Source organism: Lissotriton vulgaris, chromosome 2_1 (genome assembly GCF_964263255.1).
Source record: "Lissotriton vulgaris chromosome 2_1, aLisVul1.2, whole genome shotgun sequence".
NCBI classification, from domain to species: Eukaryota; Metazoa; Chordata; class Amphibia; order Caudata; family Salamandridae; genus Lissotriton; species Lissotriton vulgaris.
The window spans coordinates 830,405,177-830,423,850 of NC_141687.1; the positions used below are offsets into that span (position 1 = coordinate 830,405,177).

Genomic DNA, 18,674 nt, shown 5'->3' on the forward strand with positions numbered 1-18,674 from the left:
ACATCCCCATCGCATGAGCCTTTAAAAAAAACGCTCTGCTCTGTTAGTGCTCTCTGTGTGAAATTAGAAAACCTACAATTAAGGGCCTTTTTAGGTTTCGCTGGGGGGCGGAGCCGTTAGGCTCCTCCTCCAGAGAAATCTGTAGTTTCTAGTATGGGTGACTTGAACACGCCTCTCTGCTTCATTGGCTAGCTCCATAAATGGAGGCTAGCCATTGGAACAGAGAGGCGTCCGTCAATGCCGGACCAGACACGGGGGCGTTCCCGAGATTCTTTGGCTTTTGCCGACGTCACGCGACGCCGGGAACGCCCCCGTGTCTGGTCCGGCATTGCCGGCACCCGCCTACCGTCGTCAGCGTCTCTCCTCCCCCTTTCCAGCCCCCTCCCGCTTGTTATATTTTTATTTACGGGTGCCACCCCGTTTTTATTTAATTATTGGAGGCCGGTGCCCACCCGGCATTGCTCCGTGTTGATTTCACCGCCGCTGGCCCCGAGATCGAGCAAGAGGAGCTGCGCCCGCCTCCCTGCCAAGGGCCGCGCTGCCATTGGCGGCCCTCAGCGCAGGAAGCCAGGCACGCAGTGGTGCGACGTGGGCGGGGCCTCAAGGCGGCCATTTCTGCTTCCCCCTGCCCGGGGGAAGCCTGCTGGTGGTTCGTTGCCGGTCTCCCGTGTGGAGAGGGAGACCGGAACTGCTGGGGAAGCCGCCGCGGATGCGAGAAGAAGGGTGGCCATTGTCCTGAGGGGCTCCCAGTGCGAGAAGGGGAGCCCCGCGCTGAGAGGAGAGCTGCCGGCTGCATTGTGGTGACCGGCGGACGCAGCACTGTTCCTGGCCTCTTCCGGGGCTCCCGTAGTGAAGAGAGGGCCCAGGGCTGCGAGGGGAGCAGAGATGACCAGAGAAGCCGAGCGGTAGAGTGCTGGAGTCCCCCGAGAGACGCCCGGTGAGTGATGGCCAGGCACGCAGTGGTGCGACGTGGGCGGGGCCTCGAGGCGGCCATTTCTGCTTCCCCCTACCCGGGGGAAGCCTGCTGGTGGTTCGTTGCCGGTCTCCCGTGTGGAGAGGGAGACCGGAAAAGTATAAACCCCTCCCTTAATCCCCTGCCCCGCAGTTACACCCCAGACCCGAAGGACTTCCTTTGATGCCGCTTCTGCTGTTCGAGGGAATTTTGCATATTGTAGCTTCCTGGCGTAAACAGTTTGCCTGAAAGATATACCAAACCACATGCACGACTATCGCAATCACTGATCACGTGTGAGGTTAAGGATGTGTGAATGACCCAAGATCACACACTAGCATGAAGGTAAGTTGACATCTCTGCTCAATTCTATGGATTTCTAAAGCACCCCTTTTCTAAGTCTTCTACTGGGTTAGTGTGGTGGGCTATTCAGAGAGAGGGGCAGGTGTTTAGACATCCTTTTGTGTGCATTGTTACAAAAGGGGGGATGTAATTGCTAAATTGCCCCAGGGAGGATGTCGCTGCTCGAAATGCAGATCTCCACAACAGACCAGATCAAATAACAGAGATATTCATCATAAATCTTAATTAAACAAAAACATAACATATACGTCTTTTGCGTATATGTCCTCCCTGATCAAAAAGTGATGGCTTTAATGTGAAACTCACTAAGAATATGTTTTTTTGGGGGGCAAACAGCACTCGTTATAACCTTATTGTTAAGATGAGACACCCTGTCAGTCCCACGGTGTTCGTTCCGAGGCTGGAACCATCGGATAACTACTCTATCTCTACAGTGTACGCATTATCCACAGTGCTAGCCACCCGTCCAAGACAAACCGGAAGAAAAAAATGGATGGGCGTTAAATAATCAGTGCCAATGTAGACTGAGCTTAATGACCCGCAGTAACTCGTGACAAACGTCTTGTGCAAATATTTGACTGCTAAATAAATCGGAGGAAAATGACTGCTAGCTGGGCTCTAGGCGGGTTGGGTCTTCCTGTGTCTGGACGCCTTAGGGCTACCTCGTCTCATGCAGCCTAGCATTCGTGTCACGAAGGTGGCTATAAGTCAGCATCTTTGCGACAAGCAGCTGTATGTGCTGCCTTCACCACATGGAAGTAAATGTTGCCAAAGCCAATAGGCCTCTTATTGTCTCAATCCGTTTCTCGCTTTGAGACTAGTCTTTACAGATGAACACTCAAGCTGTAAACACAACACTGTATTCCTTGGTTAGTGTGAGTAGTAGGGGTGGTGTAGATCGTAGTAGGGTCTCCAGGGTTTAGGAAGTCTTGATCGTGCAGGTGATTGAACTGGCTTCTATATCTAACAGGTTAATTAATATGAGAAGATTTCAATGTCTGGTTCTCTGTCCTTTTCCTTGTGCAGAGATCAACAGAAATGTGTGAGGGTCTCAATTTACAGAAACTGGAATGGGAACCGACACAAGTCATGTTATTTGTTGAAGTGGTTCTTATCTTTTAGAATTATTGTGACCCCCCCCGCTTCAGTTATGGGGTTTCTTATATTGACTTTGTCTACCAAAGCATCAAAATCTCAACCATTTTATATAACATTCCCTGATGGGGAAAGTCTCACCCAGATGATGCAATCTCCTGCTATTTGTGAAAAATGGAGTCTGGTGTCACTAGAATAGTCGACCCCAAGGTTAAACTAGGATTTGTTATCGTCCCCACTCGACACTTGTCCTACACATTAAGAAAAATCCAGGTATCATTGGTATGTCCCCTCCCCCAACCTTCTGACCAAATTAATTAACTGTTCACGGTCAACTGCAGCCGTGCCTGTAACTACGGTTGTGCCACTGGACCTGGCTGATGAGCCCTAATAAAGGTAAAATCGGTCCTAGGTTGCTTGTGTTCTTGTTCAGGGAGGACCTGGCCTGGCAGTTTGAGCTGGACTGTCTCCACTGAAGTAGAGTCAAAACTCATTTGCATATGGCTGTGTCCAAACTGGGGTGGCATGGTGGCCAAAACATGTTCGATTGGGATGTGGCCCGATTGATCACCAGTGGCTGCGATTAATTCAACCATTCTATCCATCCCTTTGTTTTTTGATGAAGAACTTGAAGGGGCCACCTAGTGAATGATGTTAAAGTAGGGCTCAAGACAGTAGTCCTCATCATGCAAAGGAACATTCTGGAATGGTGATGGTTAGAGTTACAGCCCTGTGTAAAGATATTTTGTTTTTTCTTCTTTCTGCTGCACTGACTGGCCCCTTTTAATATGGAAGTGGTTACAATATTTTTACAAAGGCACACCTATAACGCCCAGAGTTAGGAACCGAACACTCCTTATCAAATGTATAGATAATTGGGTAAGTGATGGAAGCTGAGCTGCCTCAACAGTTACAAAACCAACGTGAAAGACATTAATGTCTAGATACTGACTGATTAGCTCTCTGCCTTGCACACAGGTGACAGTAGAAAGTAACCCAGGTTATCAGTCGGCGTCAAGACCGTAAACCATGACTTCCTCCTGGATGTGTTTGCAGTTGTGAACCCCCGGGGTCCTGCCCACGTGAAGAAAAGGACCCCCAAAATTTCTAGGAGAGAGCAGGTCCTGGGCAGGGGGTTCTGGGTGCTGTGGGCGTTGGTGCTTCTGCTGCCTCGACAAGCAGGTGTCCAAGCTGGCAACGAGACTTTCTACTTTGACCGGTGCAAGAAGACGGCCTCCTGCGAAGCCTTGAAGTACAACGCCTGCCTGTGGTCCCACCTGCCATACGGCCTCACCTCCACCGCCCTGGCCCAGAACTCGAGCTCCCAGGAGGATGCGCACGACAAGCTACTTCTCTGGTCAGGTGAGCCTCCCACATCAGTGCATGCATGGCATGAGTTGTCAATAAGGCCACAGCTGCTGAGTGACCTCATACCACGTGTGTCCTTTTAGCCAAACCCAAGAAAAGCTTGCATGCTGGGACTTGTAGGCCCTTACTGTGTGCATCTTGAAGGCTGCAGGCCCGAATCGCTCTGCTGGCCCACCTAGTCTCCTATGTTTCAGAAATCGAGAATGATTGCCAATGAGAGTTATACCAGCAGCTTTTTGTTGGATGCACTTTGAGGAGCGAGCAGTGTCACTACATGTACTCATTATTAGAAGTATGTCGCCTAAAAGGCAACAGAACCAATGTTGTGCGAAACAATATTTGTATCTGTGGGTGCATTGTGCTACAAAACAGTAGTGATTAGTGCCCCTTCACGTGGCTCTCAGATATACCCAAATTTAGCCCAATTCCTCCACTGCATAGCCAGATCCACAGGCCCTCATTTTAACCTCACTCACAGGGCTTCCTTCGTGTTGCTTGTTATATTTGAAGTTGATTTTGAGCCGATGTACATCTAGCTCTTTTGTTTCACCTTCACACAGTCACTGGCCGCTTTGTAGAAGGCCGAGATAACATTTTTGTTCTGCTGGCATAATCTCACATACTTTTGATAAACTCATGTTGCACCTGTTATGAAATTTCCGAAGTTATGCAATTACACCACATTGCTCAATATGCCCCTTGATTTTACCTAAAATTTGTAGTAAGGGCCCTAGATGAATATTTATCCCTTGGTATAATGTATACTTTGAGTTTCTTACCCCAAACATAGGCCTTTATAGTAGAAGACATGATTTATGTGCCTTATTTATAGGTTTTGGTGCACTGATGTTATTGCGTTTATGTATAATGTTTAGAGTTCAGAAATCGAACTAGTGTTTTAATAATGCCAATATAGATTTTTTTTTTAGTAAGTGTGCAGCATGATTCGGTTTTAGTTTTCCTATTATTATTTGCATGCAACAAATTATTTAGGAGTTTGTTGAGCATAATTGTGTTTTGGCCCTGCACGACGTTCACTCTTGCCTTTTTTTAAGCTTTCTGAAGCTATTGGCATTGTAAATGATAATGCCATTTATTTATTTATTTATTTTCAAAACAAACACATAAATAAAAATGTTGTCATTTACAATGCCAATAGCTCAAACTTTTCAAAAGGCGAAACCATTGCATTGTAAATGCTTGTTACTGTGGTGTTTTCATGGTGCGCATTTTAGTTTCTTCTCTCGTTTAGATGGTCTGAAAGCACTATCTTGTGGTAGTTGGGAGTTTGTTTCCATTGCATTCCTCACTGTACTGTAAATCCATTGCATTAAATTGTCCGTTCTCCATACTAGCAAATTTAAGGTTTCATAAACCCCCCCATAAACGTTTTGACTCAAGGCTGCAGACTTTATTCCTGCATCTCTGCCTGTCGGCAGTGATCAGCACTCATTACCATCTCTGGTTAGTTCATAGTCGCGTACATAAATTGAAATGGCCACTGTTCATTTGCAAATATGCAAGATTCACACACACATTCACCATTAAAACTCGCATTAAAACGTCCAAAGCTGAGAAAGCGAACAGTGAAGTTGCATGTGGCCTCTAAATTGCCTTGATGCCAGGGAAGCAGTTTAGAGTGCTGGAGCAATTTTCAGAGTGTTAGTTGTTAAGTTATAGTCGCCATATGACCTGTGAAAAATCCAAGCGTCATACAAAGAACAATTTATACTTTTATAGCAATTTAGTCCCTCCCATTCAGCCGGAGACTTCCTATTTTTTCTCTGGCGAGTGGACCAAGTACAGATTGATGCTTGTGTTGTATCTCATATTCTCTTTCTGCGCATCTTGCCCGTATCTCTATATTACGTTTCACGCCAGTCTATCTTTCTCCGTCTTTCTCGTACATGAAGTAAAATCACCAAGTAGAGCAAATGTTGTCAATAAACTAGAGTGTTCTTTATAAAAGTCAGGACAGTAGTGTTGGGGATAAGTTAAGCGTATGCCAAGCAGCTTAAAGGCTTACAGCTCCACATGCAGAATGGCCTCTCATGTGCTACGATTGAATAAACATCCAAAACAACCGTTAAAAAAAAGTGTTTTCGCGAGGATTAATACACATATGTTCAAAGGCAAGTGTTACACTTTTTTTTAAACGTTTCAAATGTCCTATTCTGTTCAAAAGGGTTTCGCTGCTGCACATGGGTATAGATGAATTTCCGTCGATGTCAATATGATGTAAACGGTCTTTTTAAATGATATTGATACACATTACTTGCAGTTGTCCAGTTGGGTGCTTGCTGCGATTTTGCTTCAGGCTTCCTGTACAGCCGCACAGCAGCCATGCAGCGTGGTTGATGACACGCCCGATCAGGATCGCCCCTCTCTATTCATATTGTGTTTTGAGGTGATGCATATGGGTGGGTTGGGTGAATCGGTGTTGATTGTATGTTCAATGGATGGACATTTAAACTGCTGCATTCCTTGTCCACGCTCATCTGAAACCCCTTGTTCCAAAATATGGGAAAGTATCTTAGTCTGGCACTAAATCACAAACACTCAAGTAACTAATTCAGTTAATGACTTGCTGTCCACCATGTATTAAAACATCGGCAAAGACAAATAGATTAGGCTTAGGCGAAATGTATTTGATTTGCAAATGCTTGTTAATATTTTTTAGCAGTGGAACATTATAAGGTGGGCATACCTGCCTATCCAACTATAAACTATCCTGCACACACCTGGTTTATTCCTACTTCCCCACCGAAGCTTTTCTACCAAAACCGTGACGTCTTCCCCCTTCACTTATTGTCGACATTAAGACACAATACTTGTAGTCATTTGGTGTAAGTCATCCCCCTGAAGTTTTCATTTGCATAAGAACGCAAAAGACTGGAGAACCTGCTGAACACCTGATGGAAGTTCAGGGGTGAGTAAGTATGTTTCTCGACTCCGAGCAGAAACCACAACCTTTTGTGCCCATTGCGCCATAGTCTGTGACTGTTGTAGGTGGGGTGTAGTCTTGGCTCTAGTTGAGTATAGCATATATTTTATCTGCTCAAAGTTAACCAGCAGAATGGACTCGGGGCACCGTTGCACCGCTCCACATCCATCCCCGTCATCTACATGATACTTCCCAGGCTGTCCACCCAAAAGCCTTTAGGAAACTAATACAATATGTGTGAGCATGTCTGTCTGTCTGCATCCTCCCCTCCAGCATTGACGTGTCTTCTTCTGGTCTGTAGCCTGTTAGGAGTGTAGTGCTGCCTATATAGAATCTTAGAATTCCTCTCTAACTTAGGCATGCCTGGCAGAATCGTTTGCCCTTCGATATATCCCCAGTTTCATACTACCTGAAAGGCAACTTTAGAGGCCAGTGCAGGGGGAGTTAGTGAATTGAGAAGGCTACATGTTTTAGAGACCAAGTTACTAGGTGATGTTAGCGTCAGTAAGAATTTCTCTAAGGGAGTGAGTGCTTGTCACCCCTGCTCGAACTTCAGGAAGAAGCAACTCAGTGACGTAGTAGGTAACAGTAACACTCTGCTTCAGAAAGCACTTCTTACTCCTTAATCACTTCAAATGATTTGATTTCTCCTGTACGAAAGATGTTGCCTAATCGGAAACCACACGCCTTGTCCCTGTTTCGGAAACATCCTCTATACAACCCAGATGTGAGGTGTGAAAGTGATGGATTATATGGTAGCTTTTTTGTGTGTGACAATTTCAACATGGTTTTTGCGGCCGAAAATATCTCTGTGATCCTAGGCATCTTCCTGACAAGGCAGGGCCCTAGATTCTGATATTTAAAGCAATTTAATTTATCAGTTTCTCCACAGGACCATTCAGTCAAGTACCACTGTTGGAATGCTTTATAGTACTGTAGAAGATTTGGTACCCCTAGACTACCATGTCTCTTGTGTGCAGTGAATTGTTTTCGGCCTAACCTTTGTCTTTTCTCCTCCCAGACATAAGTACTTGAGATGCTTTGTAAGCACGTGATATCACTATATGGTGTACGCAATGGCAAGGCTTGTAATATTTGAAGTATTGTCGGTGGAAGCTTAATTTTCAAGGCAGTTGGTCTCCTCACCCAAAATAGCGTTTGGTTATCCCAAGACCGTATCACACGCTTCACCAGGCAGAACAGGGCAGAGAAATCTCAGCTGCACAGTGGCAAATATTAGTGGTCAATTTGATCTTATGTTACAGCCCCCTGCCCTTCTAAAACGAAAAGTAGTACATTACTCAATTTAGTTTAAAATCGTTGGGCTCCACAAAGTTCAATCCTTCTGATTTATGAATATTAACTAAAAAGTTCACCACCTCTCAACACTTCTGACTCATCAGCTCACTCAAGGTGATGAAAGTCTTACGTTTGCCCACTAGCAGTGCAACTTGTTACATCTTAATGGCAGTGAGAATGGCAGATGTCCTTTATCATTGTTTGCATTGATGCCAAGCCTGATGTTTTAAATGCGGTTCTTCTTTTTGCTTATTACATAAAATGTTAGCTCACAGCTGCATTTTCTCATCCTGGATTTTAAGCCTGCCTGCTTAAAACCCGCTTGCCTTAATGCCAGTAGCTTCCCATCTTACTTATGTCAATACCAAGCTTGTCCAAGTTTTGTGCTGCTAATGAAAACATTCGTCTAACCTTGTTTCTTTCAGATTGTATTAGTGCCAGTGTCCTTTTGTACTTAAGTAATTAATAATAGTCTCTTCTAAGCCATTTTTATTTTTTAAAGCTGGCTTCATCGGCTCCTGGGTACTGATTGTAGTGCTTTTGTCTTCTGCAGACATGGGTCTCCGAGGCGGAGGCTTTGCGGTGGGATCTTGTAACACAGCTTGAGGAGAAGTCCAAACAACTCTTGGTTTTGCAGGAAGAGATGGAGATGCTCAAGAGTCAGTCTGAAATGTTGCTGGAGCAGCAAATTTCCCAGCTTAAGGTATGGCGTGATTAATTAACTTTTAATGTGAGCACTAATGATTGAGCCGAAGTTCTGGTTACTGTGGAATTCGTGTCTGGCCCAAGTCAGCAGGAATGGTCTTTGTTGTTCTGTTAGGTTGAGGCGGTCTCATTCTATAATGTATATTGTGTTTATTTTATAATAACTTGTTAAAGTTTTCACGTTGTGTACTCCCTTGAGTATTGAGCATTCAAGACTGATAAGGTGTCCCTCTTAGCTAAAGGAAAGAAACGGTTGATTCCCCTGAGCTAAAGTCTCCATTTAAGGTTACTTCGTCCATCCCAGCTGAAGAGCTGGAGAAAAGTCTATGCCTTTTCCCTAAGAGGAAGGTTGTGTGCTGCATTGTACAAGCTGAAGACCATTTCATCCCATGCAAGCAGCTGGCTCTTTGCCACCTCTCTTCTCCCTTGCCCAAGCTGATGTCTCCATACTGCTCACGCCAGTTTCCTTCAGCCCTCTCCCCAACTTGGCCACTCGTTGCACTAATATGCAACCTCCAGTTTAAGCTTTCACCGTTATTCTCTAATATTCTCATATTTTTAAATGTGTTTTATAGATTTTAACAGTTTAGATACAGAGAAGCATACGGTCATACATGAAATGTATGTTGAAATAGACTGACATTAAAGTGGCTGTAGATTATACATTAGTGGTGATTTTCAACCATAATAGCCTCTTATCATTTGTATTGTCCTGGATGTATATGCATATTAGGGCTCTCCGCATAGTTGAGGTGTTTTAGATATGGCGTTAGTGTTGCTAGGAGACTTTGTTTTCTGACCCCGGAGTTGGGTTGTATACCTGCTAAACCAATTTCAATATTCTCCTTTTTGAAAAATAAAATAGAGCTCAGATTTTAAGTTTACATTCTCAGATTTATCAGTATGGTTAGTTTTCTAATTGTCTTGGCTGTTGTTTTTACAGATGAACGACTCCCATGATCCAGCGAGTTGAGGAACTAAAATAAAGAAATCCTGTTTGCATTTTGGAAATCCAGAGAGAAATTCTCATTAAAATAGTGTAAAAAACTGATTTTAATGATATTTCGAAGTAAAATCTAGCACCCTTCCACCAGAGGGTGCGCCAAAAAATCTTTCTGGTAATAGTGTGTATTATAGATGGATTTTAAAATGTAAGCTATAATCCCATAAAATGCCATAAGAAACTGTGTGCCTAGTAGTTCCTTCTGGTAGTCATTCATTCAGTCATTCTAGGATTTGTTTAGAAATTGAGGTTACATATGCTTCGGTAAAGAAATCTAGACCACCCACCCAGTGTCTATCCAAAAAGGAGCAGGCAGGAACATAACAATGGGGTAATATTGTTTGCTGGTGGGACCCCAACCATCAGTCCTGTGTCATCTGGTGGTAGCAGTGCATTTAGAGTGTGAGTGGACATCCTGCACTCTGTCTGCAAACCGGCACCTGTGAGCCTTATGTCTGTATCACACAGCACCAGCATTATGGGATAAATCACAAGTGCCACATTGCCATTTATTCACAATTGCTGACATTTGTGTTATGGGTGAGCTAGATGAGCAGGACAAAATCATAAGTATTCTCATTAATGGTAATGGATGTGGTATTTCTTTTATTATACTTTAGAGTGAAATGGTAGCCTGGCCTAGTATTTGAAGCTCTTGCTGTAGAAGGTGCAATAACTTGGAGTCCAGTTGGAGTAAACCCAATAATTAGACTGCTCCAAGGTCAATGAGAAAGAAATGTGGTGGTATTAGCAAGCAAGAACAGTTATAAATACAAACAAACTCAGAGTACCAAGCACCTTCAGAAGCCTACTTATGAGCCTAAACATGAACTATTACTGAAGTTAATAACTTTTAATTGATAATTCTTCAGATTTCCATGTTCATCTGTATCATGCTAATGACGATTCTTCAACTCTAGAACTGTTTGTGTCATCACTATATGGCTATATTTAAACAATGTAGTGCAAGTCCCTGGTTGCCAAACGGCACCAATCAACAAACGTATGTTTGCAACTGTGAGCTATTTTGAAATGTAAACATGGTTTGGCAAAGCTAGTAGACTTGGACTTTATGCAGTAGTGCATATAGCATTATCACATTAGTAAGAGAGACCCAGTAATAAGCAAGTTGGGGGGGGGGGGGCGGTGGGCTATAGTTGTAAAGTAGTCCCTCTTGCAATTCACTAAATCAGCCTCTGGTAAAGCAATGTGCAGAATATCTGTCGGGTGACTGCAGCACAGGTGAGCAAGGTTGCTAGACAGAATCGCTGCTTACTCACTTTTGACAGTTGTTTTGGCAGAATGGAAGTGGTTGTCCATGTGAATTTTGATCCACTTTATTGAAGCTGCAAGCCCTTTTGATTTGGGTATTGGCACTTCTTTAATACATCCTACATGCCTGTTTCAGCTGGAATTTTCCTTTCATCTTCTGGTCTTAGGCTTCTGCGCAGTGGACTAGCTCCTTCTGCTTGGATGGCCTAGAAGCCCCATGCCATTCTTACTGGCTTTTAAGGCTTATTTATAGCTTCAGGGCAGCTGCAGAAAGGTGAAAGCTAGCCATCCATCTGTTCGTTTTTTTTATCAGAACTTGAGCACTTGTCAGTATTTATAAGTGTAGGGGAACTGCTGAACAATATTCAGTTGATTTGTGCACTGTTCACACCCACAATACCTATCCATTGGGAACGTTGTCAGATTTCTATATGGGTGTTACTGTTTGTAGAGGAGGGCAATTAAAGCATAGGCGAAAATTACAGTTTGTGTGTCTTAGGCAATTACAATCAAGACCTCTTCAAAGCAAGGTGGGGTCTTCCTCATAAAGCTGCAAGAGCTGTTGTGCACCGGATATATTTGACTGTTTTAGGTTCCAGGCCCAATCCCCACTCATGTACAAGGGTCAATGTGTGAACCCAAGTGCAAGCTATGTTACAGAGACAGAAGGAAACACCCATTTTTCCACATCCATTCTTTAATTCTGTATGTGGCCCAAGAGAAGCTGATTTTACTCATCCTTTTGGAAGGCCTTGGTTGTCTCCTTCCAAAATAAGAGACTAATTTAGTGAGCAGAATGATTGGTTTGAATTCCTACCCACGATACCTGTGTAGTAGGTCAAGGATTCTTATATGGCTGGCAAATCTGTACCACGCTGTCCCGGTTTGACTTCCTGTCACGTCCTTTGTTTTTTTTGCCTGGAAATTAATTTTCCACTGTAGGTGGTCCATGATTGTTTTTGACATTTGACTACAGAGTCTTTGGCTGTGGGGATAAGAGGGTGCAACCCAAGTGTACCCCGACCTGTATTCACGGTTGACAGATGACCCCACAAACCAGCTTATTTCCAGACTAGTGATTGCTATTTTTTTGAGGCACAGTCCTATTTATTTGATCCCCTTGATTGAAGGTGGCACTACTGTTCCTCACCAAGCAAATCTACCCAGTTCCTGTATCTTGTGTTAGTTTTACTTTCTGATCCATTTAATGTCTCAAAGGAGAGAGGACTGGACTGAAGACAAGTGTGTTGTGTGATTGTTTTGAGTACAGTTCATGCTGTATACCTGGGAAACCATGTGTGGGGTGAAAGGTATCCTACGCTCTAAAGGGGGGGATATTGTTGGATTGATGAACTGTGTTCTTCTGGAAATGACCACTTGCATGATGTTCGTCCCCGAGACCCTGCTGGTGTCTGGTGGAAATATGCATCTGCTTACCTGCGCGCTACTCTGAATGCCTAGCAATTAAAAGGCTTTAGCAGAACGAGTTTTCATAATATGGGATCCATCTCGATTCCATTGAGCAACCTATCCCCAGCCTTTTAGAAAACCCAAAGAAGATGCAAGTCTGATAAAGTGCATTCTGGTCTGACTAGAACAGTTTTCTGAAGATGGAGTGAAAGCGGGCCCATCCAGACCTCAAGCTATATTTAAGAGCCACAATACACTACTGAAAGAATGCTGCTCATATTCAGAAAGATGCTTTAGCAGAAGCAGGACTCTGACTGTTGCAATTTCCCTGAAGGCAGAAACCGGGGTACAGCTCTGAATGAGCCCTTCTGCAGCTACAATCTGCCTTGGAATAAGAGGGACCTTCAAAGCAGTGTATGTGGGAGGCCCTAAAACAGAAGAATGAAGGGTAAAGATCAGGGTGTACCTGACTGATACTTGTAGAGAGGTTGTCTTCGAGGAATAAATTGCGTAGAAGACAAAGGGATGGAGACTTTGCAGCTCAGTTTGACTGCATGAATCCAAGAACACGTGTCCCCATGAGGATAAGAAACAGGAGAGAAAGATTCCAGGAGTGAGTGTGATGAGCTTGAATACTCTCTGAGCTACTTCATAAAACCCATAATTTGGTGTAAGGCCATGTCTGCCAATCTCAACTGTTAACGTTTTTCTCTTAATCTTTGTAAAAAATTGGATTATTATTATAGGCACTGCACATCCCAAGGAATAATCACAACGTTTGTCAATGTGAGGTTTCAAAGTCACTAATCTGAGGTTACCCCCTTGTTAGCTATGAAACAAAGCAGCCATGCTTAATTTAGGGCAATGTGTAAAGTATTTTTACAGTACCAAAACAATGATAAATGCAAAATAATACAATTCCAAAACCAAATTCGAAAAATAGAGTAAAATGTAATAAGCAACATGACACCCAAATAACAAAAATCCATTAAGGGGAGTGTGATCTGATCATTTTTTGATCTATAGTGGTACCAATACATCCAAAGCTCCAATGATAGTGGATGGTCGCCTAGACCAGGGCCTAAGCACAATTTGAGGCTGACCGCATTAGATGGCAGGTCGAATACACCAACCAGGTTCTTTCTGGTCAAAGATTTGATATTTTCACTTAGTTCTTCAAGTTCCAGTCCACAATAGGATTACACTTCCAAAGTCACCCATGACATCTGGGTTATGCCCTTCGTGACTCTCCGCTTGTTAGGCTGCAGCCAACAACAGGGTCCAGTTCAGATCCAGTTGCCGCTGTTAAGATGGGCGGTTGCAGGGAAGGCCTTTTGTAGATTGTTTTATCCCCGTTGCTTGAATAGGTCAGCCTTATAACCCTTGGAGACCACTTCTTGGTCAAAGGTACAAGAAGGAGCAGGTCCACTCCTCTAGAGATTCATTTCAGGTCAGACAGCAGTTCTGTTCCTCTTCTGTTCTTACTTAGAGCGTTCTTAAGTGAGTGCATGGATATGCCACATTTATGCCTGGCATGAGCCAGTGGGTCGGAATGACTTTTGGGCATTCACTAACCAATGTTGTAAAAGCCCAGGGACCAACTGTACCCACATTTTCAAGATGGCCAAAGTCATTGAACACTCTATGTTGGGCTTTGAGTACTGGGTGTGTGTATGGAGTGCACTATGGTAACCCTGGTGTCCTCCCACATCCAAACATTAAAATTCAGTTTTAAACAATCTCTGTTCCCACAATAAACAGAAGTCTGGCAGAACAAAAGTAGAGTGTTCAGCAACCAGACAGTTGGGTATGCAGGAGTTGCCTTGCCACCCTTTTTCTGAAAGACTGCTAGCCGCAGATTCCTCACCTTTTGAATATTCCTCGGTTGTCAGACTGGATTCAGAAACATTTTTGCTGTACCCTGGTGTGCCGTCTAGTGGCACTGTGCAGCTCAGCACCAACGATTCTCTGGAAATTGCGTGCAGAGTATATATAGGTGCCACCTGTCTGTGTGCTGACATGAGTTCCTTTCTTTCAGTATGAGCTTTGGGTTTATTGACACTATTACTGATCAAAAAATGATCAGCTCCCACTCCCCTTAATGGATTTTTGTTAATTGGGTGTCATGTTGCTTATTACATTTTACTCTATTTTTCGAATTTAGTTTTGAAATTGTATTATTTTGCATTTGAGATTGGCAGACAAGGCCTCACACAAAATTATGGGTTTTATGAAGTAGCTCAGAGTATTCAAGCTCATCACACTCACTCTTGGAATCTTTCTCTCCTGTTTCCTATCCTCATGGGGACACGTGTTCTTGGATTCGTGCAGTCAAACTGGGCTGCAAAGTCCCCTTCCCCTTGTCTTCTAGGCAATTTATTCCTCCAAGACAACCTCTATACACGTATCCAGAGCTCCTTTTGTGCCTCACAGACATTTACCTTGAAATTTTCTTCAGTGTCCAAGCAATATCAACCCAAAATACAACCGGTTTTAAGCCCTGTAGGGACTATTGCAACCACATGTCTGTGACTTATCCGGATCAGGCATGACTGGGGTATCTGGGGATGGGGGTCAGGACTCTAATGCTTGCAGGGATTGCGGGCCGATTAACTTGAAGGCCGTCATGGACAGCTTCGCAAAACGTTTCATCACCAAGAAATAGAAGTGGGATTCTGCTCCCTCGCACCACTCATTCACCTGAACAGGCGTGGGGTCCGTGGCACAACTGGTGATCTCACTCCTGAAGTAGGCCAACTTCAGAAACGATCCTGCAGCTGGTTCCGACACATCCCAAGTTTCAAGGGCCATTAGCCCCTCCACATGTGATCAGAGTTTCGCACAGCTATACTCCACCTCTTACGGATGCCTACCAACTTCCTCTTTGAGCCTGTGGACCCCAAGTAGCCAAAAGGCCTTTCATCTGGAGTATTATTGGTGGGTTCATCCTCGGCTCAGTTGGATCCTTAGATCCTGACCTCGCCTCTGATACCAGAAACTTCACTGGCACCGTGAACGTCGATGCTTTTCTCTTGCAGCATCTTCCCCTGAAAGCATATTGGTGCAATCCTTCACAAGCCTGGCTACACCAGCACATTCCTCACCACTCCCCTTATCTAAGTCAGTGTAAGCATTTGGGAAAGAAGTGTTTTCCTCAACCAGTCTGGCATTCCGATCAGTTAACCGCTTCCGCGCTACCGTGTTTTCCCGCTGTGCGCTGGATTTTCAAAAATCGCGGGTTACGTGACAAAGCCAGCTCGTCATGCGCGTAGCGCAGGTAACGCTCATGACGAGCTGGCTTTGTCATCCGCGCGGAAGTGGTTAACACCAGCTGCTTGTCGGGACACTATTCCCATGCCTTTTGTGAAGCAGCTGCATAAGTCCTCCCTGGTATGCAGTCAACTGGGTTCTCACTTAACGTCCAGTCCTCCATGTTGGACATACCCTTCAACAGGACCTGCCTATTTGGGGACAAAGCTGATGCCACTCTAGAGCGTTTTAAAGGGAGCAGAGCTGCTGCATGCTTTCTAGGTTTCTCCGCTCTACCTCGCCAACTGCAACAGTTCCACCGCTCTTTGTGTGGATTCGGCTGAGATGACCTGTACCTCTAGCCTGTCCAGCATCCACAAGAAACCCTGCAGTTTTGCGATTGTGCCGTGATACCCACCTGCTCGCCCAGCCAAGGCCAATGGACACTCAGTCTACTACATACCCTGCAGCCCCAACTTCCAGACATCTTTAGCATGAAATTTAAAATGCTCACCCTAGCCCAGGTCTCATCAGTCTTCTACTCTAGATACTATATAGTGTCTGGGACCTGCAGTACTCCCATTTCCATAAGCCCATTCTGGCGGCCCAGGTGAGCTATCTGTGGCTTGTAGTGGGACAGGAGCATTTTCAGTTTCCAGTTTGCACTGCTCCCCTTTGATCTCACTAGTGCTTCTCTGGTGTTAACGAAAGTGAAGGCAGTGGCAGCACAGCTTTGGAGGCCTGTGGTGCCAGTCTTCCCCGTTCCTCGACCGGCTGCTAAAGGCGGGTTTGCTCCTGGGAGTCGATAACCACTTCCAGACCACAGCAAACTTCCTTTCATCCCTGGGAGTTCAATATAGATATGTCAAAGTTGCACCCGACTCCTCAGATGCTCCATTTCATCAGAGCCATTCTGGACATGGTTCGGTTTCGTGCCTTTCCCCCAGTGAGGCGAGTCCAGGACATTCAGGCTAAAATCCTGATCTTTCTGCATCTGTGCTGGATTTCAGTGAGGTAGACGCTGAGGCTACTGGGGCTGACAGTCAAGCATGCCGGTGGCGTATATGGGCCCAGTGTGCTAACTTCAAGAGCACCTCTCTGACCACGTTCAGATTTCGAAACGGACTACAAAAGACATGCAGTGGTGGTGGTTGCTGGACTGTGACTGGGTCCGCGGCATAGCCCCTCTATCTACCTCACCCACAGCTCACAGTGGTGACTGTTGCATCGCTTCTTAGTTGGAGGCAGTTATCTGGGAAAGGAGGAGATTAGAGACCTTTGGTCTCCAACAGTTACCCCCTAGATTGACCCCCTCCAGGCCAGATTATCTAACTTTGTTTTGTGTCTTGCCCAGCAAGGCTTTGAGCCTGTTTAAATGTTATCTTTTTGCCCTTTGAGCATTTTTATAGTTGTCAGTTAAGCCTCCCGTTATAAGTGACCAGTTACGATTCAATTTCTTTAAGGGCTTCAGCATGTTTTCCCCTTTTCTCTTTGTAATGCCCCGATGGGGTCTTAATCTGTTCTCATTTACTAGAGCATCTTCACAGCTGTCCTTTAAAGGCTTCTTACTATTGAGATTATTACTGTTCGCTATCACCTCAGCAAGGCATGAGTGAGCTTGACGGTCTTTGTGTTAATCCACCATACACTAAGTTCTTTCCAGACAAATAGGTTCTCCAGGTGCAAGAATCATTCCTACCAAATGTGACTGTTCCTTGTCAGTCAAATGATCACCCTGTTGGCATTCTATGCTCCACCTCACCTCTCTTTGGGTCCAAGTGATGCAACCTCTCCTCTGCCTTAAATAGCACTCTGCTTTTACAGTGATCGTACCAAGGACCTCCGGGTGAGCGATCAGCTATTGGTGTGTTTCTCTGGAGCAAACATTTTTTTAAGGCTCTCCAACTCCCAACCGGACATCCGGCTCATCCTCTCCCTATCTCCCTGTTTTGTCTCCTTCCACCCCACCCCCTGACAGAGCAGTCTGAGCATTATGGCAGATGCCCGGCACCAGACAGCTATAGAGGAGATCGGCACTGGTTCATCCCCTTGACTGTCACCTACCCAGCTGGACATTGAGCACAGCTTCTCTCTGTTCTCCCTGATTTGTCTCCTTCCTCCCACTCCCTTTGACAGCGGAGTCTGAGCATTATGGCCAACGCCAGGTGGAGCTGCCAGACAGCTATAGATGAGATCAGCCCTGGTTCTTCCCCTTGGCCGTCACCTACCCAGCCGGACATTGGACACAGTTTCTCCCCGCCTCCCTGTTCTGTCTCCTGCCTTCCCCTCAGACAAATTTACCTTAACACTGCTTTTTAATCCTATGTTTGATTATGCTTTGTAACAAATGTAATTTGTAACCTGTAATTCACTGATCCTCATGTAAAGCGCTCTGATACCTACGGGTTTAGCCAGCGCTACATAAAACTCAATAAATAAAAATAAAATAAAGGCAGTGCAAAGATGACCATTTCCCACTGGATCATGCTCTGTATTAGGATCTGCTACACACTTGCCAAAAACCAGCCTCTAAAAGGACTGCGCGCTCATTCTACAAGGGCCAAAGCTGCTACCACTGAGTTAGCACACAGAGTCTTGGTCCATCGGGACGGGTACTTTGCCCATTCTGTCCTGCATGCCTTTCTGATTTAAATCCTGTTCCTAGACCCACTTCCTGGAAAGTATTGCTTGGGAATCTATTCTAAGGCATGGAATCTGCAGCTAGAAATGTATCATTTGAACAAGTTACTTACCTTCAGAAATGCCTTATCTCATTTATTTAAGCAACTTGTAAAGCACGCAAATAACCTTAGGTGTCTCGGCGCTGAGGACTAAAGAAGAGGTAGAGAGACAACCTAGTCGCAGATTCCCTACTGACCCACCCATCCTTCTCGCTCTGCAAACGGATGTCTAGGGACAGGGCTTTTCTCCTTTCAGGGCCCTAGTTTTCCACACCAGTGAACAGTGTTCTTTGTGGCTCGACGCTTTTGGCGTGAAAAGTAGAGTAAAGAAAT

The 18,674-nt window shown here is 44.8% G+C and overlaps 1 protein-coding gene across 1 annotated transcript in view; it reads left to right on the forward strand.

Annotated features, from left to right (window-relative positions):
• Positions 1–18,674, forward strand: part of PCNT (pericentrin) — a 1,129,672-nt gene that overhangs the window by 430,861 nt on the left and 680,137 nt on the right. Inside the window, exon 17 of the mRNA XM_086956243.1 lies at positions 8,575–8,724. Coding sequence (XP_086812369.1) covers positions 8,575–8,724 — 150 coding nt within the window. The remainder of the gene's footprint in view (positions 1–8,574; positions 8,725–18,674) is intronic.